The sequence below is a fragment of the Rhinatrema bivittatum genome, chromosome 2 (assembly GCF_901001135.1).
Source record: "Rhinatrema bivittatum chromosome 2, aRhiBiv1.1, whole genome shotgun sequence".
Lineage (NCBI taxonomy): Eukaryota > Metazoa > Chordata > Amphibia > Gymnophiona > Rhinatrematidae > Rhinatrema > Rhinatrema bivittatum.
The window spans coordinates 756,517,313-756,543,323 of record NC_042616.1 but is presented as its reverse complement, the minus strand read 5'-3'; the positions used below and the strand labels follow the sequence as shown (position 1 = coordinate 756,543,323).

Here is a 26,011-nt window from a genome sequence, read left to right as displayed (position 1 = left end):
GAGTGAATGCCTAATAGCCTCATTCACGTGCATTTGCGTGTGAAGAGCGCTATTGCAGTCACTCCGCGTTAGACGCGCGTTAAATAGCCGCTAATCCCCTTATTGCATTAGGGGATCGATTAGCGCCTATTTTACCCGCGTCCAGCTGCACGTTAACAGTGCGCTCCGCTCAGCGCACCGTATTGCATCAGCCCCTCTGGGAGGAAAGCCATCAACGTGCCCTGTATCCAATGGGAGGATAGAGCTCAGTAACTCAAAAAGAACTGAATCCATTGGTTTTAACATCATATGCTTTATAAAAGACTTTAAGAAAGTTACTAAATAAAAAAAAAAAAAGCGCTTGTACCATCTTAAAAGACTTTAAATCATCACTGAGGAGTAATTATCAGTGACGAGTTATGGAAACCACCATAACTCGCAAGTATTTCATTGAATAATGACGTCAATGATCATCCGTGCTGTGTGCAAAGACTTTTTAATATGGAACACCTCCCCAGCCCCTGCGAGGTTAACCCTGGAAGTCCATCCCTTGGCATATTTCCAGTGTTCCCTCTAATAACAGAAATCTGAGATATGGGCCCTTATCAACATCCAGCACTTAAGTAAAATAATAATATTAATATGAAGTAGTAGTATTATTTTATTAATCTTTCTTAAAAAGGAAATCGTATTCAAGTGATTTGAAAATTACATTTGTCTTGCTTCTATACAAAGCATGCAGCGGTTCTTTTAAATTCAAACCTCTGTTAACATAATTATCATACTGGAGATCCTGGATTTTAGAATCCGTATATCAGTGCAGGGCAAATTCAGGCTAAAGTGACGTTTATTTGCATTATTTATCTGAACGGGAGGCAGCTCTCATTGTACCCAGGCACTCAGGCAGTCACAAGAGCATAGCACATGCAGGTCGAATTGAATCTGCCCTGATTCTTGTGCTCCTGTTGCTCAGAAAGTCTATGTAAGAAGAGCACTTCAGACCCCATTATTCAAGTTTGCCTCCTAAGTTGTGAAGTATTAAAACAAGCAAGGCCAGCGGGCAAAATGCCTTTCAGGCAAGTGAGGGAATTTGTGTTGTCTGGGGAAACTTTACATAAGGTTCAATGGGAATGTTTCACGGAACTGCTGTCAGCAACTTTCAGCAGCCTTTTGAATGGAAAGGCGGGGGTACAAATTTAAAATCAAATCAAATGATGGTGCAGCACACGAGTTTATGAGCTCCCACTGGCCTGTGGCGTCTCATTCAAGAGTAATATGACCGAAGTAAAAGAAAAAGCCTGAATTGTTAACTTTAAACATTCACCTGCTGGTATATGGTTAGACCTGTTTAACAATCATAATCACTTTTAGCAGCAAGTCTGTGGGAGCTGCCCATATTCAGGGGAATAAGCTCTATTTAGGTAATTGCTCTCATGCCCAAAACTAAATTCAACTTTACTCCCTTGGTATTTAATTTTTAGAGCCAGATCTTGAGGTTTTGTTAATGAATGCTATACCACGGTAAATCCCCAACACATAAAAAGACCAAGACAATGTCCATTTTCTAATAAATATACTGCTAAGTTATTATTGGAACAATGAGCAAACACCGACATAGAAGCTGAATTTCTTATTTGCATTTTCAAATCATATTTGATGCTTTCAGGACTATAAGCTAGCATGCTGAATAGTTTGAAAAAGTACTAGACTAGATGAAAAATAAGACCCTGAAGAGCTTTGCCAATGGCACAGGTTCTGAGAAACCTGTCTGAAAATGTTTTTTAAATCACTGCAATTATATATTCTATCAGCTGTGCAGCGGAAAACGTTTTGGTCCTAAAATATCTCTCCGTCTTGATTTAGGCTTGGAGAGGGTCATTTTATGACAGCCCAATTTTTCAAAGTGATTTACGTGCCCAAGTCTGCTTTGATAACATGCAGATTTAACTCCTATATCGAGGAGTTATCAGCCCAATGGATCACTGTCTTTCCCATATCACAAAAGCTAAGTTTACATTTTTGAAGTATCTGTTAAAAGTGAAAGTTAAGTTTTGAGTCCTATTTTTCATTATAGAACCTTTGTGTTGTGATTAAATTCACTAGAGACTTTTTTGAGGAGTTTTTTTGACTTAGGATTATATCTTTTGCCATGACAGTGTAGTTCAGCACACACTAAAGTTATATGAAGTCTTTTTCTTCCTTTTTGCTATTTACTTTGGTGTCAGTTTTCGATACCTGTCAAGACAGTATTCGGTACTTAATGTCTTGGACATCTACATCTTGTGGCCTTACGTTTTTTTTGCTTTTGTCCCTTGATTAGGGGGTAATTTGGTATCAGCCTGAATTTTCACAGCATTATGCACTGAAGCCTGCATGTATACTCACGCACAGGAAGTTACTCCCGCTCCTGAGCACGTGCATGTAATATTTACACGCAAACTTTCAAAACTGGAAAGTATGCATGCAAACGCTTTTCCCCCTGCCCCCAGGCACATTTCCTGCCAGTAGAGATGAAAGTACGCAGAAAATGGGTTCTGCAGACACTTTACATGCACAAATCCCCAAATTGATTTTTAAAGCACCACCTAACGCAAACCAAACTTGTAAGGCCCATATTAAAAAATCAGTACCACATGTCCAAAGACAAATAGTAGGTATACAAAATTAGGCACATGTTGACTTTAGTGATATTCTAAGCCAAGATTAATAATCCTGCGATTTTCCTACTTCTCCAGTCCTAACACATTGAATGTAGATATGAAAAAGCATTCACAGTTTTTGTCAGTGCTTACTCTGAACAATCTAACAGACTCAGACCAGTCCAAGAGCCCAGCTGACTAGTAGGTGGGAGACCTGGAATCAGTTCCCTGACTGGGCTTCTGCTCATGGGGTTGGCAAGGTTTAGGCATGCCCAATGAGCTGTTTCTGAACTTTCCATTGTGGAAGAGGGAGGGATTGTAGGAATCCCATCCACTGCACAGCAGTGACACCTTCTAGGTCTGTAGGGAGCTATAATCTGTGGCGCCCTGAGGATGGTTGCCGTGATGACTGGGTGACATAGGGAGGAGAGTGGGGCCAAAATGGCGGAAAGATCCTGTTGGCCATGCGTGAAGGTCCATAGCTCCTCAGTCTCAATCCCCTGGTTCTAAATGGCTAAGAGAGAGTTAGGGCATGCTGTGACTGGGCTGGAAGGCAAGCAAGATCAAAATAATAAATAAATAGCAGAGCCAAAATCAAGTTACCCATTATTATTGTAAATATAAGAAATATAACCCCACAAGTTCTACTTGAAGAAGCTTTTTTTGGGTTGGTGGTTATAACTGACATTATTAAAATGTGAAATATAATTTTGATTTTCACCTGATTAACTTGCTGTGTTTTCCCCTGCAATAAAATCCTTTTGACTTTCTCACATTTATGGAGCCAGGTGAGAATCTTTACTCTCAAAGGACATATGTCACTTAAATATCTTTTCCCTCAGATACCAAACGGGTGTTGAATACAGTCAGGTAATTATACTATTCATGTAACCACTGAATGAAACGGAGAATAAAACACAGCCTTTGACAAAGCAAACAAGTACATGTTGCCAAGTTCCATCCCAGCCTGCCACTTTTGTGAAGACTATTTGTTAACAGTTGATAGGCACGGACATTGCCAATACAAGGGGGGGGGGGGTCACTTCTTTGATGGCCAGAGGGATATAACAAATTAAATGGTTAAACTACCATAGAATGAATCTGATTATTAACGATGGACAACTACTGCACAGCCTCAGGAAAGCCATGTTTTGCCTTCTTAATGTCAGATCCCTAAGGTAGTTTTTCTTGACAGCAATAAAAGCTGGAATCCATAATAAAAGCCAGGTACACTAGGAATCAGAAATCACAAACTGGCAAACATATGGAATCAGATGTGCTTAACTTCAAAGTTCTCTTGAAGGCAGATCAATTCATAAGGTATAAACAAGACTATGTATTCTTTTTTTTTGTTTGTTTTTTATGGAAATAACTTTTCAATAGTTCAGTAATTAGCATCTAGATGATTTTGGATCAGTTTAGAAGAGAATCACTGCACCAAGCTACTATTATTTCCTGGTACATAATATGTATGTTTACTGAGCATACGATCTGAAAACAACAGAAAATGGGGACTGCACCGAGGTCTGGATGACTACAGGAGATGGCACAGGGTTACAGAGCTTTTTTTCTTCCAGGTTACTGATTCAGTCTGGCTCAGGTAAGTATAAACAAAGGTATGAAACTCATTTGATTGTCTATATGCAACGAGCTGTGGCTTCAGATAAGCAGGGTGTAAATCCCTAGAAAACTACCAGTACGTGTAGGCACTAACTGGCGCTCTTTTTGGCAGTCTCAGCAGAGAGGGCACAGATTTTGTAGGCCCTCTCACCCCTAGAAGAGGTCTCTGTGGAGCAGAGTTGAGGCACATTGGCAGTGCAGTGTGGGGAAGCTGCCCTGACACTGCTTGTGCTGCACCTACTCTGTGCATGGAATGAAGGACTTTGGTTTTCAGTGTTTGCATTCTGGCAATTTCCCCGATGCCTAAATTCAGTAGTGGGTTTTTTTTTTAAATATCACATCTTATATTAACACATCAGAAACATTTTAACATTGAACAAGTCTGGTTATTTCTTTATCTATCGCATGTTACAGACCTGTAAAGGTAAAGTCGGTTTACTAGATTTGTTTTTTTAAGTGGATGTTGGAAGAAAGAATAATCTCTCCAGGTCACTAATCATAAAAGAATTTTGCAGCATCATAAACTGTTGTACAAAAGTCTTACATTCTATTATCCTGCACATAAAAAGGAGGGCTTGCAGTCTAGTGGCTGGACCACAGAACTACAAATCAGAAGCAGTCTTGAGATGCAAGTTCTAATTCCCTCCTCTGGGTCTCTGTGTGACTCTGGAGAAATCGACTGATAATTGCCAGTGCTTCAGTTTACCATTTGTGGTTGAGTAATAATAATGCTATAGAAGCAAATGATATGATGGAAGATAAAGCCTGCAAGGCATATCTCAACTTCCTGCAGTAACACAGACTCCCAACTGATCTCTGGTTTCACCAGCTCTTTTTCTTCACCTCACTGAAAAGCTGGAAATATGCCCCAAGCCATCCACCCATGAAGCAACTGCTTGAAAGGCTGTGATGTACTGAAGAGCTCAGTGCATTTAGTTTGCATCTGAATTAAAGAAAAATTCCAAACCTTATTATTGTTACACATTCCTGACTTGCACTAAAACCTGAAGTCTCGTTTTCTTTTATCTGTTTTGCAGCAGGCCAAAAAAAGCATTAGGTGTTTTGAGTTATTTTGTAGCAACAGCGTCACAGTTATAAAATAAACATACAGCCATGGAGGAAAGGAAGAGACCATAGATTGAATAAGTGCTGTGACAGTACAGTAAGGTCACCAACATGGACAGACTGGGTGGGTCACCTGGTACCTTATTTGCCAACATGTTCAATGTTTCTGTGAGCTGTTTTGGACTTATATAGTTAAATGCTACCTAAGAAAAGAAAAGCGCAGTTATTTCTACCACACTGTCCATAAATTGTCTTTGTGTCTCACTGTTGGCTGCAGCCATCCCTGGTGGGATGGTTCTGGTGAATAAAATGCAGTCGTCATCCGTTACACGGTGGGTTTGGGCCTGGTATTCTACAAACATAACATACCAGCAGATACTGATTCTTGAGCAAAGAATGAGAGCCATAAAAATGTGCTGTATTGGTCTGCAAGAGTTCAAAAGTGTCTTCGGTTTTTCAATGCATTTCTAACATGCACAATCGAGTCCACAGACTGGAGGGGGAACTGAACTTTCATAGATACTTGGCCACCACAACAAGCGATAAAGCAGCTTATGCAGCAACAGTGCAAGACAGCAGGCAATGAGTTTTCTGAAACAAGCATTACAGTCCAGGCGAGGATCAGGCCAGCCTCCGCTGTGAGAGCCAGAGGAAGCAATAGAATTAACTGACTAGGTGGGAGATGTGGAAAGCTGCAGGCTGGAGTTCTCATGAATACAGAGAAAAAATATTGTCCTTTGGGAAGGAATAGACTTCCAAGGAAATTACAAACTTCAGCTAGTATACCCTTGATGGTCATTATCTCTCAAGTTCAATACTTGCATAAAATACACAATATTCTACTCTACTACATAAATGATTGCATTGTAGCAATTTCACATTGAACTGTTGAATGTAAATACAAGTGCGTGCCATATGTTTCAAGTTTCATCGTAGCTATTCTGGATAATTAGCAGTAAGAGCCAAGTTAGCTGTTCTATTTAGACAGCATTGGTGTTCTTCTCATCATTCTTGTTTTACTATGGTTCGTGTATGTAATGCATAAAATAAAATGATTGACATCTCCTTTTCATGATAGCTTCCTCAGAAGTCCAACTCCTCCATCACTTCCATGACAATAGTCCGTGGGCCAGTCAGAATGAGATTGCTCACTGTCTTGTAATCAACATGAAGGACATTGAGCCCATTCACAGAGATGACAAACTGGCAGACCTAAAGGAAAGGAAAGAGAAAGGTTATAGTAGATATTGTTAATTCAGTCTTGTGTTTCCATTGCACCATATCCTTCCCATAAATGACCCCAAAATTTCATACCATAATGAGGATCCTGTTGAACCGTTTACTATTACTACTGCTTATATTTCTAAAGTACCACTAGATGTATGCAGCACTGTACAGATTAGAGACCAACCCTGATCTGTGGAGCTTTCAATCTAGTCAAGACACACACAAGACAAATAAGGCTTCAGGCAATGTATTTATGAAACCAAGCATAGTTAAAGTCAATATGGCTATGATTAGGAAGGGTCATAAATGGAGAGAAACGTGATGGCAGAAAAAGACTATATGGCCTATGTAATCTGCCCATCCATTCAACTAATCTGACCTTACAATTCCTTTCACACCCTCAGAGATCCCCTGTGTTTATCCCATGCTTTCGTGAATTCAGAAACTGTTTTTGCCTCAACTATCTCCACGAGGAGGCTCTTCCATGCATCCACTTCCATCTCTGTAAAGAAATATTTCCTTAGATTACTCCTGAATCTATCTCTTTTCATCCTCCTCCCATGAACCCTCATTCTAGAACATCGTATTCGGGTTCCATTCCTGTGTACGTAAGACTTTGTCTGCAGACTCTACTGCCTGCTTTCCATCCGGTTCCTGGATATGTTTTTTTTTTTTCCAGCTTCTCGCTTTATTTCAGGCCTCTCCAGCCTTGTTTGCAGCAGGGATTTCCCTGATTCTGATGACTCCCCAGCCACCAGCACCGGAGGACTCAACCCCAAGGGAAGGTGGCTGGCATAGGGGAAGACCCACTGCCGTCAACAACCTCTATTTAACTCTTCTGGTGGTAGGTTGCTCGTTCCTGGGGCAACTCACAGATGCCAACTGTCACATGTTACTGTTTAAGAATATTTATTAAGAAATGTAATAACTTACAGTAGAATGCAAAATGTGCTGTAACTAACTTGTACTCAGGGTCCCCAGTTTCCTCCAATGTCTGCTGCAGATTTCGCCCTAGTGCTAGTGCCACAACGCTGTGAGTCAGGCCTCCTAGGCTTCCTCCTTGATAGGGTGGATTGACTCAATTCTGCATCCACATCACCCATCACTGACAATGCAGGCTGCCCATTCTGCCTGCCACCCTCCAACAGCTAAATATGTGGGCAACCTATACCACCACCCTCTCGCCCACAAGTGAAGAAGCAGGCTTCCCTCTCCCCGCCTGCCTTCCCTTCTACTGCTAAAGATGTAGGCTACCTGCCCTATCTCCCTCTCTACCTCCAACTAGAAGAGTAGCTAGATAGAGCAGTGGGGTGAGAACCAGGAAAGCCAGGGTTTAAATCCCACTGCTACACCTTGTGATCTTGCCTCAGGTACAAATTTACAGCCTCATTTACTAAGCATTTTGACCAACGACACAAAATAGGAGAAAAGCATTAGTAAATCTGGCCATGACTGTAATTCTCTGGACAGGGAAAATATCCATTGTACCCGAGTGTAATTTGCCTTGAGCTACCAATGAAAAAAGGCATGAACTAAATAAACAAATAAATAAATATAATTTCTTTTCTCCTACATTCCCACCGGAGAAGTTCGATTCTCCCAAATGGCTCTTCTCTCCTCCCCTCCTCTAACTTCAGCTAGATCATCCTGTTTAAGACTTTGTAACTTCAGTTGTTATATTCCAAAAATCTGGAACCCCTATTCTTCGAGCCGTGTTACCTCACTTTCAGGATAAAAGCTGGGGGATGGCTCTTTGGCCTCACCTTACCTTAGCCTGCCCTCAGCAGAGACACTCAGCTTTTCCAACTATTAGTTATACACCCTGGCCTCTCATGCTATCCATTGTAAATTTGATTCATCTGTGATTGTAAATGACTGTTGACCAATGTACTGTAACTGTTACTTAAGACTTGCTTTGTAATTCATCTTGAGGCCACGTGTGAAAAATGTCAGAATATCAAATGTCTATAGAGAAATAAATAAATAATGCTGATGGAGACTGCCTGCCTTGCCTCCCATCCTCCTTCCCGCTACTGAAGATACACGTTTCACGCCCTGTCACCTTCCTTCCCTCTAACCACTAACGACGCAGGCCGCCTGCCTCTCCTTCTGAAGATATAGGCCACGTGCCCCACTTCTCTCACTATAACTGTTGCAGACTCAGACCCTACCACCTCACCTCCCATGTCTCAGAGAACCAAGAGTCATGCACCACTCGGAGGGCAACTGTGACTGCAAGCAACAAGGGAAGTGAGAAACTCTAAAGGAGGCGGAGGAGTTGAAAATTGGGATAGCTGAGGGACAGAAGATTAGGAGGGAGAGAATGAGAGGAGGGGAGAAAAGGGAGGGAAGATAGAGAGAAGAAAGGCAGGAAGAGGGAAAACAGGGAGCAGAAGAAAGATGGAAGGAAAGAGTCTACAGGAGAAAGAGAGAGAGAAAATGACTGGAGGTAGAAAACAAAAGAAGAAAGAAAGTACCTGGAAGAGGAGAAACAGGCTATAGTGAAATGAGGTGCACGAGACCAATAGGTAAGGGAAAAAAGAAAGGAAACTGGTGGAACCCCTCACAGGGGTACATAAAATGAGAGAAAAATTGTGATGCTGGGTTTCAGAGCCTCATATTAGTGTCTGTGGGTTTAAAAATCACAAAAGTGATTGAGCAGATGATGTAGTGGATCTGGCACAGAGGTGAGGGCTGTACTCTGTCATGCTGGACAGGGACAAGTACCAATTTCTTCCTTTCCCTCCCTGACCATCTGCCTGCATCCCTATAGCAACAATTTTTCACTCTTCTCTTCAAACCAATGCCCTGGGATTAAATCATAAAGCCTAATTCAAAGGGTATCTCTTCTTCTTTAGGGGTTACCAACAGTTACTAGAACAATAATAAAAAATCACCAAAAGGATGAATCACAGGAATCAGCAGCAGAGATCAGCAGCATAGCAAAATAAATATACCTTTACCTTTCTCTTACTCTAGGTCTCACAAAGGTTTTTCAACTCTTCTCGCAGAAGTCATCCATAAATTTCTTCTCATCCGTATTCTCAGCAGTACAGATCAGCAAATTTCTCAGCAATTCTCACAAAGATGTTGTGATCCATAGGTCCTTCAAGATTGCTGCAGAACACTACCTAGGAGCCTACTGATGGTACACTGGCTTCCATGGTGGCATAACCTTGCTAGGCTGTGTAAAACCAATAGACCCCCTAGTAACCACTGCTCCAAGTCTCACTGCAGAGAATCTCAGGTCAAATCTTTTTTTTCTCCCACTATGAGCACAAGCTTAATTTTATTTATTTATAACTTTTGTAACTTACTTATCAAATGTATCCCCTGTGATGGCTGACTCTGGATATTAGTTCCAGAGGCCATATTTCAGATTTATATTTTAAATGGAACATTGTTATTATGCCATAAGGTGTATTTTCAGAGTTTCCTGCATGGGGGGAAAGTTTCCTTTCAAGGCCCTTCCCATTGCTCTTAGTTTTTCCCATATTAAAGTTTTGTACTCAGCACTAGGGATGTGAATCGTTTTTTGACGATTTAAAATATCGTCCGATATATTTTAAATCGTCAAAAATCGTTAGGGCCACGATACAATACCAATTTCCCCGATTTATCGTCAAAAAATCGTAAATCGGGGGAAGAGGGAGGGCAGGAAAACCGGCACACTAAAACCCCCTAAAACCCACCCCTGACCCTTTAAATTAAATCCCCCACCCTCCCGAACCCCCCCCCCCCAAATGCCTTAAATTACCCGGGGGTCCAGCGGCACACTAAAACCCCCTAAAACCCACCCCGGCACACTAAAACCCACCCCGACCCTTTAAATTAAATCCCCCACCCCAAATGCCTTAAATTACCTGGGGGTCCGTAGCGGCGGTCCGTAGCTTAAATTACCCCTGGGTCCGTAGCTAAATCGGGGGAAGGGGGAGAGCAGGAAATCCGGCACAGTAAATCGTGGTGTCTTCAGCCGGCGCCATTTTGCAAAATGGCCGCCACAAAATGGCGGCGGCCATAGACCAATACGATTCGACGCAGGAGGTCGTTCCGGACCCCCGCTGGACTTTTGGCAAGTCTTGTGGGGTCAGGAGGCCCCCCCAAGCTGGCCAAAAGTTCCCGGGGGTCCAGCGGGGGCCCCTGGAGCGATCTCCTGCCGCGAATCGTTTCCGTACGGAAAATGGCGCCGGCAGGAGATCGAATGCAGGAGGTCGTTCAGCGGCGGTCTGGAACCCTCGCTGAACGACCTCCTTGCAGTCGATCTCCTGCCGGCGCCATTTTCCGTACGGAAACGATTCGCGGCAGGAGATCGCTCCAGGGGCCCCCGCTGGACCCCCGGGAACTTTTGGCCAGCTTGGGGGGGCCTCCTGACCCCCACAAGACTTGCCAAAAGTCCAGTGGGGGTCCGGAACGACCTCCTGCGTCGAATCGTATTGGTCTATGGCCGCCGCCATTTTGCGGCGGCCATTTTGCAAAATGGCGCCGGCTGAAGACACCACGATTTACTGTGCCGGATTTCCTGCTCTCCCCCTTCCCCCGATTTAGCTACGGACCCGGGGGTAATTTAAGCTATGGACCGCCGCTACGGACCCCCAGGTAATTTAAGGCATTTGGGGTGGGGGATTTAATTTAAAGGGTCGGGGTGGGTTTTAGTGTGCCGGGGGTGGGTTTTAGGGGGTTTTAGTGTGCTGCTGGACCCCCAGGTAATTTAAGGCATTTGGGGGGGGTTCGGGAGGGTGGGGGATTTAATTTAAAGGGTTGGGGGTGGGGTTTTAGGGGGTTTTAGTGTGTGTTCACGATTTTAACGATTTTTCACGATAATCTAAACACCCAAACGGCGACGATATGATTCCCTCCCCCTCCTAGCCGAAATCGATCGTTAAGACGATCGAGGACACGATTCACATCTCTACTCAGCACTGAACATAACAGCACAGATGGTCATTAAAGTTACTACTCAATGAAACACTTGAGTGGTATTTGGTGGTTTGCAATACAGCTGTATACTTCGCTTTCAAGATGGTGCAAATGATTTTTATAAAGTTTGTGACTTCTTAAGTTGCATGTGCCGGCCACGGCAGGCCCGCAGCCAGGCCCTCTTACCCTCTTCTGCCTGTTCCAGTGTCTGGCTCCACTTCCTTTGTGGCTGTGGGCTGCCGTCTCCATCCACGGGCTGTCCCTGGCGCTCCTGTCTCTACAGCTGACTCCAGTGCTCCGTGGAGGGCCTCCCCACATGGTCCGCGGAGAGATGTTGCCGTCCCGCACCGTGCTCCTCCATATGCGCGAGCACACGCATCTCTGTTCCTTTTAAAGGGGCTGCAGTGGGAACCTATCCCATGGCCCCGGATGTTGACGTCACTGAGCTCTGCTATATAAGGCCGGGCTCAGCTCCTGTTAGTCGCCTTTGCAACAAGTCTCCACGGTAGACATGTACTTCGATGCCTCCTTGGAGATTTCCTCGTGTTCTTGGTTCCTGTTCCTTCTGTGTTCATGTCCTGGTTTCGTCTTTTCCTGTTTCCTGTGCTTCGTGCTACTCAGCTATTCCTACGGACTGATCCTCTGCTGGACTTCACCACTGCTTTGCCTGACCACGCCATTGATCTTCTCCTGGACCTGACTACTTCTTTGCCTGACCATGCCATTGACCTTCTCCTGGACCCAACCACTGCTTTGCCTTACCACGCCATTGATCTTCTCCTGGACCCGACCACTGCTTGTTGCCTGATCATGCCATTGATCTTCTTCTGGACCCGACCACTGTTTTGCCTGACTACACTACTGATCATCTCCTAGACCTGACCTCTACTACGTCCGACACGTGCTTGACTCTCTCCTAACGCAGACCTCCACTTCATCTGACTGCTCTTCTGATCAACTCCTAGCCCAGACCTCTGCTTCATCTGACTATGCTTCTGATCATCTCCTAGCCCAGATCTCCGCTTCGTCTGACTACACCTCTGATTATCTCCTGGACTTGACCTCAGGCTTGCCTTGCCACTGCTCCTTGATTGCCGCCTGCGCTGACTTCTGCTTGTTCTATGACGCCTCTATAGTCTCAGTCCTGGACTTGGCCTTTCAGACTTCGGCCTGCTCTTTCTCGGGTGCCCCCTGTCTGACTCTTGTTCCTATTGGCGCCTGGGTCTCTGGGACTCCGCCTCGTCCAGTACAGACTCTCCAGTCCTGCTGTTGCTGGCCCCTGGCTGACCTCCTCATCATCTCCTTGATGACCTCGGATGGAGAACCACCTATCTCCAGCAGGCCCCGTACCCAAAGGCTCATCCCACGGGGAACAAGGGCTGGTATTGGCGAAGTTCCAGCCGGCCTCCGTCAGTCAGCCAGCTCCACCTGCCGACGGTGGGGATCCGTAGGGTCTCCCCTCGGGTAGCGTCAACCTCACCTCGGCCCAAGAGTCTACCTCCTACGCAACACTTACAGTCTTTCTCAAAGCAGGATGTTAAATCCAGTTCAAGATCTGCTAAAAGATGACAAATAGGCAGCATGTAAACATTAAAAAGGATGGCTGATAAAGCTGAACCTTAAGGTACTACTCTTGTGGTTACCACGGTGACCAAGAAGAGAAGCATTCACTAAACTGTACTCTTTGAATGTGGTTGAAAAGAAAAGGTTGCAGCCAGCTAAGCTTTTTCCTGCAAATTTCAGTGCTTTGGGGAGCTAGCCTTCTGACAAAGACAAAAGAAGAGGAGAGCACTTCTACTAGATCATTCTGAAGTATTTTAGTGTACCTATAGAACAAGGGGTTACTGAGGCGAGAAACAGTTTTAGTAACTAAGGTTTAGAAACATTCACAAACCCATCCCACTCTAGCCCATAGTCGATTGATGCAACCATTACAGGAGTAGAAGGGAGTCTAGCAATAACAGTATTAACTTTTTCTCAAAAAAATGTAATGAATACTTCACATCTAGCAGCAGAAAATGAACGGTGATGAAACTTACTAGAGGGCTGGGTTAAATCATTTTATTTAAAAGCCTTTCAATGCCACTCACGCCACAGATCGTGGCAGCATACAGAATAACATACACATTAATCAAAGACTTACATCTTAATAGATACACAAACCGGCGCGCGTGTGCACATTTGCGCACATATGTCAGCAGCCATTTTATAACATACCCGTGCAAATGCATCATGTTGTGACTGTATTGTATTTTTATTGTGTTATTGTGGTAAACCACCTGGATCAGCTAGCAGTCAGTGCAGTATAAAAGTGTAATAAAAAATAGATGTGTGCGCAAATCCATGTAAATCGGGCGATTTTAAAAGTGTCGCGTGCTGAAGCCATTCCCAGTTTTATCAGTTTGGCTCCAGTTTGCCAAGTTAAGAGATAAGTCCTCCAAACCCCACCTCATTTAATAGCCTTCGCTCCCTCCAGTTAGCCCCGGCCCTTAACACCCCCGCAGATCTGCCTAGTTTTATTTAATTTTTAACTTCCACGGCATCCATAGCAGAAATAAAGTTATCTGGCAGGGGACCTCAGCGCACGCCGGGGCGCGTAACTATTTTCATGCACATCTCAGGTTCAGGCCCCGAAACACCCATTCCCCTGCCCAGACCAGGCCCACTTCCCGCCACTTTTTGAAAACTTTCGAGATGTGCACACTGCCAGAGGCACGCGCGTATCCCGGCGGCTTTTAACATCCGCTCAGCGCACGCGAGCCCAACTTATTCGCACATCCCCTAATTAATGCGCGCACCGGGCTTTTACAATTCACCTCGAAGTTTAAAAAGCATAGCAAGCGTCTGATTAAATGCAGACAATTCTCTTTCTTTCACCACCCATTAGGTAAATTTTGCCTGCATCTATTTTTTTAAACGTTTCATTAAATAGCCAGGGAAATGGAGGATGCGGTCAGAACTCCCCCCCCCCCCCCCCCACACACACCAGCTTACTCAAATTGCAAATTGTGTGTATTTTATTATTATTATTGAATTGCATCAACATAGGACGAGATTTTACTGTGAATTTATCTTTTAGATGATATAGTTAGAAGCAGACATGACTTATCACAACCACTAAGTAATATTTAATATGAAACTATGTTACAGTATTTGTTGGCACCTGTTTAGTTAATATATTATAACACATTTAAGCAAAAATGTAATTATGTGCCTTACTGTGAACCGTTGTGACGGCAGCTTGCTTAACGACGGTATAGAAAAGATTTTAAATAAATAAATAAATGTATTTAGAGCTACTTTGAACTTTTTCCTATCGGCCACTGCTCGTAGTGATACTGGCACTGTGTTCCAGAGAAGAGGACCAGCTGCTGGGATTGCTCTGTGCCGGACCAACCCTAAGTGGGCTTGAAGGATTGATGGTATATCTATGAGTCCTGTGTTTGCAGAACTTAGGGCACATTGAGGAGTGTACTCCATCCTCAAACCTCACACCGGGTTACAGTGGGATAAATAGAGAGTGCCATATTGTTTTCTATTCAGAGTCTCTCTCTCTCACTGATGTTAGCCGGCTAGAACTTAGCTGGATAAATGCCCAAATCTTCTGAATTATCCGGCTAAATGCTTTTGAATTTGCATACGAGAAGCGAAGTCCTCATATGCAAGTGAAAGTGGGGTCTCATCAAAATGTAGGTTAAAAATCATCCATCAAGATCATATACTTCATACTTGATATCAGAGGCAGTTAATGCTTCAACAAACGGAGAATAATTCTAGGACATAAGACCAGGAGAGCAATAGCAAATACCAACTGACCATGAAGGGCCAGTTAAAAACAAAAATTCATACTTGGAGTCAATTTCTGTATTGAGTGGTGTTAAAAATAAAGTTAATGGAGCTTTAATGGCTAGCAAGACACCTCTTCTTCTCTTATCCAGCCAAAGTTTATAATCAAGAGGCCATAACTGGTTCATATCAACCTGATCTATTTCCAAAAACCAAGTTTCTGTCACACCAAAAATATCAGGAGAGTGGGGAAACAAGTCAAAAATATGAGCCAGCTTGTTCCAAACCAACCTAGCATAATAATGAAACAGTGCATACTCCCCTTAAAGGTGAGTTGTTATCCCTTTATTTAAAAAGACAGATAAACAACTTGCTATACTCTTCAGTAACAGCACAAATCACCATTAACCAAAGGACTAGATGAAGCGCTTAAATTTGGACGAGATAAAAGGCCAACACCTGCTTGACGTCCCTGCTGCAATGCACACTCGCTCACACGAGAAAGAGCATTCTCTATAGGCGGGCCTGTCCTATGGAATTCCATTCCCTTGGCAATTTGCTGCATCACAGACCCTAAAGAGTTCAAGGAAGTGCTAAAAACATATCGGTACCGATAGGCATTTGCCCCAACTTAGGAGTATGTAAAGCGTCAAATATAGTTCTAGAGCCAGGTATGTCAACATAAAGTGCTTTTGTCCTAATATAATGTATTTGCACTCCTCCAATTCTTGGAAGCTTTTGGCAGCACTTGTTTATGTGTATATACGTGTTTCTAATTTTGGTTTTATTTGAGATATCTATGGTTTTATGTACCCTGCCCTGAACTTTGGAGGGGACCAATACTTTTTAAATAAATAAAATATAATGAAAATAGTGGCATAGGACCAGATTTGGGGTCTGGAACACACTGGGAAAAAAATAAGGGAATGAAAAATAAGAAACAAAGAAATAACAGTGAAAAAACAAAAGTAATTAGATGCAAAAAATAAAAGTTTTAAAGTTATTTTATTTTTATAGAAAATCCTTTAAAAAAAATATAAAGATGGTAATTAAAAACTGACTATTTTGTGTATACTGAGAATTTTAAAAGGGATAAATTTAGATAAACTTGATACAGAATTATTGCAGAATCTTGTAAACTGCTTCTTGGAATTTTCTAACCCTTCCTTCAGAATCCACCTCTGAGTTGCTGCAGGAAACCAAAAGCTTTGCTTATATTGTGAATGACTAGAGGCATGATCCATGGCCTGGACGATGCAGTTCCGCTCACAAAAGGGAAAAAAAAAAAAAGAAGTAAATTTGGCAATATATGGGTAACAGTGGCATCTTCCTTCCCATTTCATAAATGAAAAGCAAACTAATGTATGAGCAATTCAAAATTACTGCAGGTACTGCAGTCCGACACCACTGGTGCAGTGAGCTCTAAGTCAGAAGTTGTTGCAGGTTGCAATAGCAAGTCACCAGGCGAGGGAGCCTTCAGACGCCATATCTTTATCTTAATGCTTCCATCCGCCTCCTCCTAGGACTAGTGCACTGGTTTTCACCAGCTAGTAAAGCCAAAGATAAACATAGACCATCTTTTGCCTCCTCAAGAAAATACTTGCAAAAAGGCAGTCTTCCAATTCTGAGTTACTCTAGACTACATTTTAATTGATTAAATACAGAATCATATTACAGAAATACCGACAGCAGATAAAGACTACAAGGCTCTACTAGTTTGACCAATTTCCTTCCTGTTGCAAAACCATAGACCCTGCTTGCTCTTTGACTTTACCATCCCTTCTCTGCCTATTCCATGCTCTGTGAAATTCTCTCACTGGTTTTGCCTCTAACGCTTCCATTCAGAGGCTATGTCCTTATGTTACTTCTGAGTCTAATCCCTTTCAGCTTCATAACCATGACCTCTTGTTCTACAGCTTCCTTTCTGGGAAACAATTATTGGCTTCTGTGTATTATTTACAATTTTCAGTTACTCGAAAGTCTCTTTCATATCCCCCCTCTCTTCCAGGGCCTTGGTTCTCAAACAAGGGTGTGCGGGATGGATCATTGGCAGTGGCGGGGAGTAAACACTAGGAGGTCAATTTAAAAAAACAAACCACTTCTTATAGCAGGCTAAAACTGACATAAATAAAACACTGGTATATTCATGGTAGCAGGAGAACACAATGTGAACCTGCAAAGAAGTAACGTTTGATTTTAGCTCAATAGAGGCCATGAAACATCTTCTTGGCCAATTGACTGAAATCAAATGTTTCTTCCCTGCAGGTTCACATTGTGTTCTCCTGCTATCATGAATTATGCATGTCGATGTTTTATTTATGTCCATCATAACCATTAATAAATTTCACTGACTAATGTCTCAGTCAGCGTGTGGGTTATAATCACAGGTCATGCGAGGATATCTTTGAACGCAGGTTTTTTATTTTAAACGCAATGACACAAAATATATTTTCTGAAACTTTTTTTTAAATGCACATAAAGAAATTCTTAAAATGTAAATGCTTGAGACACTTATCTGAAAATGCTGTAACTGATGGCTATTTTGACCATTGTTTCGTTGATTTCCCGGTCAGGACATGAAGTCGTGCACAAGTTTTCGTATTTTACTTTTACTGTGCAGATAACGCTGATAATGACAGCATGCTTATTTAGACGTAAGTATCTAGTCCGATGATGGACAGTATATGAGGATGGTTATCTCTTGGACACATTTATAATCCCTGAAGCAGAGAGAGAGAGAATTCTCTCCAAACGTCGTGACGTCGCCTTCTTTCTTGTTACCAGATGACATCGGCAGAAGCAAATCGCTTGCAGAAACGCAACACAATCAGATAGTTCTCAGTGCAGCACTTCAGCTATAATAGTCATCAGTTACAGCTTTTTCAGATGTGTCTTATTTTATTTATTTATTTAAAAACTTTTCTATACCGTCGTTTAGTGATATACCATCACAACGGTTTACAAACAGGCACATAAATAAGTTTTTGTTTTTTGTAAACCGATGCGATGTGTCAACGGATGTCGGTATAAAAGAGACCTTAAATAAATAAATAAATAAATAAATAAATAAATAAAATGGATTTTACTTTAACCAGAGGGTGCCGTAGTTGTTCAGATACATGATTCGATATTATAAGCTATATGTAAAGTGTATTAAAGTTCTCTTTATGAAGTAACCGTAGATGCGGTATACTGTAATTCTTTAACTTAATACTTAAGTGTGATAAAATAAAAATAAAAACACACATATGTTCTCAGGTGACTTTTGCCTTAAGAATTTCTTTATGTGCATTTAAAAAAAAGTTTAAAAATCTATTTTGTGATATCGTCTGCGTTTAAAGTAAAAAAAAAACTTGCGTTCAAAGATATCCTCGCATGACCTATGATTATAACCCACACGCTGACTGAGACAGTCAGTGAAATGTATTAATGCAGTCCAACAGCGTGGTTATCACAGCCATTTAAGAATCTTACATTTATTCTTTGGAGATACTGTTTTCAAGTGCAGTACTGTTGAGTGAAATTCATTTTCTTTGGTGTCATACCTTATTTTGCTCGTGGGTTTGTAGTTACAATGTTTTATTTATGTCAGTTTTAGCCTGCTAAAAGAAGTTTACAGCATATCTACTTTGGTTACATGGATCAATATTTCCAGCTGATAAATCACTGATCCTTGTTATAAGTTTCTATTCTGAAATAAAGCATAAAATTAACTCTGTAGCTTCAGCCACAACTGATGCTTTCTACTTAAATAGTTACATTTCAGTTGTCGTCTTTTTTTACTGCAATTATTTGTTTACTGACTGCTTTGCTTGAAAAAAGACCAGCGTTCCTGTCCTTAATCTGTACAACTGAAGTTTAAACTGCTATTGACTGCTGCTTTCGAAACACTGGCGAGTGTCAGGCTTGGGACTAAACTAAAAGGCACGAAGAAGCTTTTTGAGATAAATGTGCATAATTTATTTGCATTCATAAAAAGCAGGATACAATTCTTTTGATTGCTTTCCACAAGGACATTTGACCTATGATTATACCAGTGACGCACAAGGCAGATATAAGTTACACTTGCATAGTGTGCAATTTGCATCTGTGTTATGAGGGCTGAATAATATTTAAGTAGAAAGTATTGGTTGTGGCTAAAGATAGAGTGAATTTCTGGAACACTGTATTTTATTTTTTCACTCTTGAGGTTCTATTAAAGCGTGCAATATGTGACTAGATCAGAAATTCTCTTTTTAGGGAGAGGAGCCTGGCAACTTCCTTCGGCAGGTCTGGTATCATGAACCTTAATTTACAGCAACTGGTCAAGGAGGGACCCCATTTGTATTCTTTTCCCCTGCTCCTATCTAGCCCCAGCAATGATCCTCTGAGAGGTATGAACTACAGCTCTCTCTGTAAGTCTGCCCTTGAGCCAATCTGCACAAGGGCTGGGACTCTCTCCCTGCTGCAGAGTGGGGGTGGGGGTTACAAATGCTGTTTGTTTGTTTTTTGCATCATCCACCTATCTTGCCAGCCACTGGAGCAAGAGTCATGTCCAAGAAGGAACTCTGGTTTCCTGCATAGCTGCTATTCTCCAATTCTCTTCTTTTTTTTTTTTTTCACTTTTTTTGTAAATTATACAAGAATAGAATTCGTCAATATGAATAATAATCTTCATTACAATCTGTAGAAAAATACAAAATAATCTGCCATGCTGTTCTTTAATACATATGTTAATTCCACTGACACCTGAATGTACAGAGAAACATAATGGCAGAAAAAGACCTAGTCTGCCCGTCCACACTAGCTACTCAGCTATACAAATTCCTACTACTCCCTCAGAGATCCCCCTGTGCTTGTCCCAGCAGTGAAACTTTTCATTTTGAATAAAGCTTATTCTAATGCAAAAGAAAAGGTCCAAATGCGTACATGGGTTTTTGTTTTGTTTTTGTTTTTTACCATGATTGTGAATTTAGACTGTTAAAGAACATCATAAATCAACAGCTGTGTACTTCTTACTGTAAACATCTCTACCAAAAGGCTGAGTGACTGCATTACTGGAAGGCAGGGATCCAGCATTTCTTGCACAAACACCACATTACGTCCCCTGACAATACAGTTCTGCCTTCATCGCTAAGCCTCGTTTTAAGCCCAATCAATTCAAAGCTGTATTCCTAGAAAACACTTTCAGTGACGCAGGAAAAGTATTATTTACTTGATGTGAGGATGCTGTTTCATGCTGTTCTGTTAACCCAGCATGACTAGATAAAAGTCTGCAGAACATCAGCTCATCTGCTTCACCTGCACCGGTCTTATTACTGTTTCTTTTCTTTAATTTTGTCCCAAGATATATATATCGCGACCGGAAGAGAGACTGAGAGAGAAACGCGGCAAAGAGAGAGGTGAGAAAAATAGAGAAAAAGAATCACAAGAAACCACCAACCCTGAAAAAAACAAAGCCTCCAAGCCGACCCACCCTCCGAACGCACAGGCCGCCGATCCAGCCAGCCCAGACGCCTGTCCAGCCGATGGACCCTAAGGCCACGCTGCCCTCCCCCTCCCTGAGCTCCGGTAGGAGCTCAGGGAGGGGGAGGGCAGCGTTGATGTCAGCGCAGCTCAGGTAGGAGCTGCGCTGACATCAACGCCTGGGAGGGAGGGAGCAAACAAAGGAAAAAGCAAAGGAAAAAAAGCCCTACTCTCTGCGGCGCCACACACCGGGCATCGCGCGCACGAAGGAGCACGACCTCTGCGCCCCTTCGTGCGTCCACTTTGGGCCATATTCAGGGCCTACTCTCTTTTGCCCCCGCTGCCCCATCCCTCTACTCTAGCCCTGCGTCCTATCGCCGCACCCTGACCCTTTCCCCCCCCCCCCCCCCCGAACTACCCTCCACCTCTCCCACCCCAGACCTCATCCCCCAAGAGACAGATATTTTCTGTTTCCTATAACTAGCTTTGATAGCTCACCCAACTACTATCGCCCCCTCCTTTTCCTCTTACTCCTCCCCCCACATACTGACAGGGCTCCCTCCCCTGAAATGTGCCGTCTGACCATCCCTATTCTGCCACACACCTGCCGACCCAAAACCAATACTACTAGTACTCACCCCTTTGCCTCTCACAGATCGCTAGTGGCCATCATGATTACGCCCCTCACCCAATTTCTAGGCCTAGCCTCCCTAGTCATATCTCTATTCAATGCCCAATCCATTCTTAAAAAAGCTCCCATTCTCCACGACCTACTCACTGACACCAACCCTGACATATGTGCCATTACGGAATCATGGTTAAAAGACACAGATCATGTATTTATCAATCAGCTCCCCTTACAGACCTACGATATCTTTTCTATTCCACGTCTCAAGAAAAGAGGGGGAGGTTTACTCCTAGCCGCCAGAAAACACCTTAACCTCAAGCTCCACCCATCACATCCACCCCCCAGACTAGAAATCGGTCTATTTAAATCTAAGGCCCTGCAGATCTGCCTCATTTATGCCCCCCCCCCCCCCCCAGGCCTGCTTGAACAAGACCCATCCCCCATCATAGAATACATAACAAACAACATTAAACTGGACACCCCAGCACTCATTCTCGGAGACTTCAACCTCCATGTGGACAGCAGCCCTATCACACCAGCCTGTGAAACCTTATTGATCACCCTCCAGGCATTAGGCTTCAAACAGCTCATCACCTCTCCCACTCATAAAGCCGATCACACCCTCGACCTCCTCTTTATCAACAATCACATTACATCACATAGCACCCCCACTACCACCCCCATCCTCTGGTCCAATCATTTCATTATTAATGCCCACCTTTCTACCAACACCCCAACCACAAGCTCACACTCACAAAATATGGCCTATGCCTCCAGTAAGACCATCACCTTCCGTAAACACTGTTCTTCAGAAGATATTACCCTTGCTTTCGACAAAGCAGATAAGAACTTGGACCTTACCAGTCCAGATACAGACTTGCAATCCTGGAACAATATCAATACCAAGATAGCTGAGGATATCTGTCCCATCATACACAAAAAAATACCACTATCGACTACAGTCAAAAAGCCATGGTACACTAATGAACTCAATGATCAAGCAGGACCTTAGATCGAAAGAGCGCACTTGGCGCAAACAACCTTCTCCCACACACAGATCAATATACAAACATACTTTATACAAGTACCATCAAGCCACCATCCAAGCCAAAAAAGACTTCTATGCGGCCAAAATCCACAGCTACCAATTCAACTCAAATGCTCTTTTCTCATATGTTGTTGAGCTCACTACGCCCCCACTACCCAACTCCCAAGAAGAAAACTCTAAGGAGAAGTGCGTTGAACTTGCTAAATTCTTCAAGAATAAAATTGACAACATCCTCCTTCGATTCCCTACCAAGCCCTCCCCCTACCTACTAAAACCAATGGAATCTATGTTCAATCCTTCGACAACACGTCCACCCTGGAGATAGAAACTATACTAAAAAAGATGAAACCCGCCTCCCACACTGCTGACACCATCCCCTCTAAAACCCTCCTCTCCATTCCCACTTCCATATCCAATCTCCTAGTTGATTTAATCAACTGCTCACTCACTTTTGGCAAAGTCCCAGACCCCCTTAAACATGCGATCATCAAGCCCCTCCTTAAAAAACCCACTCTAGACACCAAAGACCCCTCCAACTACTGGCCCATATCCAACCTTCCGTTTGTATCCAAAATCCTTGAAAAGGTAGTCAATACACAACTCTCTGACTACCTTGAAGAACACAACATTCTACACCCATCTCAATTTGGTTTCCGCAAAGGTCGTAATATGGAAAACCTCCTTCTAGCAATCACCAACACCATTCATATTGGCATGGACCAAGGAAACTCATACTTACTCACTATCCTAGACATCTCTGCTGCATTCGACACAGTCAACCACCAAATCCTTCTATCCCGGCTATCAGAGATAGGCATATCCGGCACAGTGGTCTCATGGTTCACATCCTATTTCACCAACAGAGAATAGCTGGTCAAAATTGACAACTCAGAATCCCCATGCATCCCCCTCATGCAAGGCGTCCCCCAAGGATCCTCCCTATCTTCAACCCTCTTTAACATCTATCTCCTCCCTCTCTGCTATCTTCTTTCTGACCTAGGTCTTAATTTCTTCCTGTATGTGGATGATGTCCAGATCCTCATCCCCATTCAAAAAACCCTCAAAGACACCCTGCATTTTTGGGAATCCTGCCTAGCTTCCATCAACGCCCTTTTAGCCAACCTCCAACTTGCACTTAACATAACTAAAACGGAAATCCTCCTCATATCCAACAATCCTGAAATCATTTCGCAGGTCACATCCAACACACCCACCCCCACCCACCCCCTCCTGCCATCTGTAAGAGACCTAGGTGTTGTATTAGATCAACGCCTTAATTTTCAACCCCATATCAAATCTCTACTAAAAGGAGGTTTCTATAAACTCCACATCCTCAAAAAACTTAAACCCCTCCTCCACGCTCAGGACTTCCGTCTAGTTTTGCAGTCTACCATTCTATCTAAATTGGATTACTGCAACTCCCTTCTCCTAGGCCTCCTTTACTCTACAATTAAACCACTACAAATCCTGCAGAACTCCATGGCTAGAATCATCACTGACACACGCAAAAGAGAACACATCTCCCCAGTATTAAAAGATCTGGACTGGCTTCCCATCCCTTTCCGGATAAAATACAAAACCCTCACCGTTCTTCATAATGCACTCTACAAAAACAATCCTGCATGGCTCAAGGAAATGCAGCGCTTCTGTGCCTCTAATCGTCCATCTAGAGCCACCCTTGCAGGCACCCTACACATTCCACCCCTCAAAACTGCACACCTCTCCCTTACTAGAGAAAGAGCATTTACCATAGCTGGCCCTACACTATGGAATTCACTCCCCATGTCGCTCCGCCTTGAATCCTCCTTACCCCTGTTGCAGTCCCGACCGCTTCCCTTCTGTTAGGGCTCAAGCCCACCTACCTCCGCTTCAGGGATCACCGCATTCCGCCCGGGGGCTTCTCTCACTCCACGTGGCGGCCGCCATTACGTGCCTGCTTCCCGTCAGTCTCTCTCGCGCGCGCGAGGACGCCCGTCTTGAGCGCCCAGCTCCCGGAAGCCTGGCCCCGCCCGCGCTGCTGACATCACGCCCAAGTCCCGATATAACCAGCGCTCAAACTCTCTCTCATCGCCTTGCAATGAGGTTCACAACTCCATAGTTGTTCTTAGTTGCGTTCCTGGTGATCTTCACGTTGCCTGCTACTGACTCCGGTTTGCTTCTGACTCCGCTTCAGCCTGCCGCCTGCCTCTGACTCCGGTTTGCTTCTGACTCTGCTTCAGCCTGCCGCCTGCCTCTGACTCCGGTTTGCTTCTGACTTCCGCTTCAGCCTGCTGCCTGCCTCCGACTCCGGTTTGCCTCTGACTCCGCTTCAGCCTGCTGCCTGCCTCCGACTCCGGTTTGCCTCTGACTCTGCTTCAGCCTGCTGCCTGCCTCCGACTCCGGTTTGCCTCTGACTCCGCTTCAGCCTGCTGCCTGCCTCTGACTCCGGTTTGCTTCTGACTTCCGCTTCAGCCTACAGCCAGCCTACGACTCCGGTTTGCTTCTGACTCTGCTTCAGCCTGCAGCCAGCCTCTGACTCCGGCCTGCTTCCGACTCCGCTTCAGCCTACAGCCTGCTTCAGACTCCGGTTTGCTACAGACTCCGCAGCTGCCCGCTGCCCTGCCTTCAGCCGGCCCCCTGCCTTCTGGGTACCTTGGACTTCCTATCCTTTCTGCTTGCTCTGGTCCCGGCCTACGCCTATCTCAGCCTCTGGACTTTCTGTCTCAGTTCCAAGTCCTGAGGACCCGGGACCCTACGGGCTCCTTCCGGGGGGTCCCTGGTTCCTGGGTGAACTCCTCCAGCTTGTGGCTCCGCCTCCCGGCCTACCCTGCCTCCCTAGGTAGGTTGGCCCAAGAGTCCACTATCTCTCCAGCAGTGTCCAACTGCAACAACCCCACTTCAAAAAAGGCATCAAAACCTGGCTTTTCTTACAGACCTACCCTGATGCCAATCAAACCTAAACCCCTTACTGCTTCCAGCCCTGCTACCCTCTAACAACGATGCATCTTAAGGAAACGTTGACTATATAATCACTGAAATGTTATTTTTTGCATTAATGTTTTAATATAGTTCCTATCTACATTCCTTCTCTCCCTTACACTCTGCAACCTATGTTTTTCATGCTACTTACGCGCTTGCTTTCACCCGCCCTCCATCTCTCCTTTTTCTATTTCTGCTCCCCTTCCCCTGTCCCTGTTATTTTCTAATTTCTCTTTCCTCTCTATAAGAGTTGATTGTAAACCGGCATATGTCCTATGAATCTCAGTATATCAAAAAGTTCTTAAATAAATAAATATATATATTTTTTTAAATCTCAAATTTTATACTTTTATTATTGTTCACACCCTCCATTTTCCTCCATATCCTTCTGCACGTTCATTTGTCAGAATACATTTATGCTGCACATGCATCGGTCCGATGCATGCACGGGCTCTGATAAGGATCAGCACAGCAGCACTTCTTGACTCAACTCCCTCTCAAACCTCCCCCACCCATCCTCCGTTCTTAAGTTCACTCCCATGTGAGCGGCTAAATGCCTCCATTTCGCCTTTCTCTTCTTTTCCTTTATCTATACTGGCACAGAAACAAGTAGGATGGGGTAGCAAATGTATGTGCATATGCCGGCTCGCATCAAAGGATGCAGCCATCTTATAACATATGTGCATATATGTGCATGTG

General features: G+C 43.7%; 1 protein-coding gene across 1 annotated transcript in view; it reads right to left on the bottom strand.

The window, feature by feature from the left end:
* Positions 1-3,881: 3,881 nt before the first annotated feature.
* The window catches only part of DEPTOR (DEP domain containing MTOR interacting protein), a 236,511-nt gene continuing 214,381 nt past the window's right edge, over positions 3,882-26,011 (bottom strand). The window contains 1 exon segment of the mRNA XM_029591951.1: positions 3,882-6,515. Within this exon segment, the coding sequence (XP_029447811.1) occupies positions 6,387-6,515 (129 nt within the window). The 3' untranslated portion in view covers positions 3,882-6,386.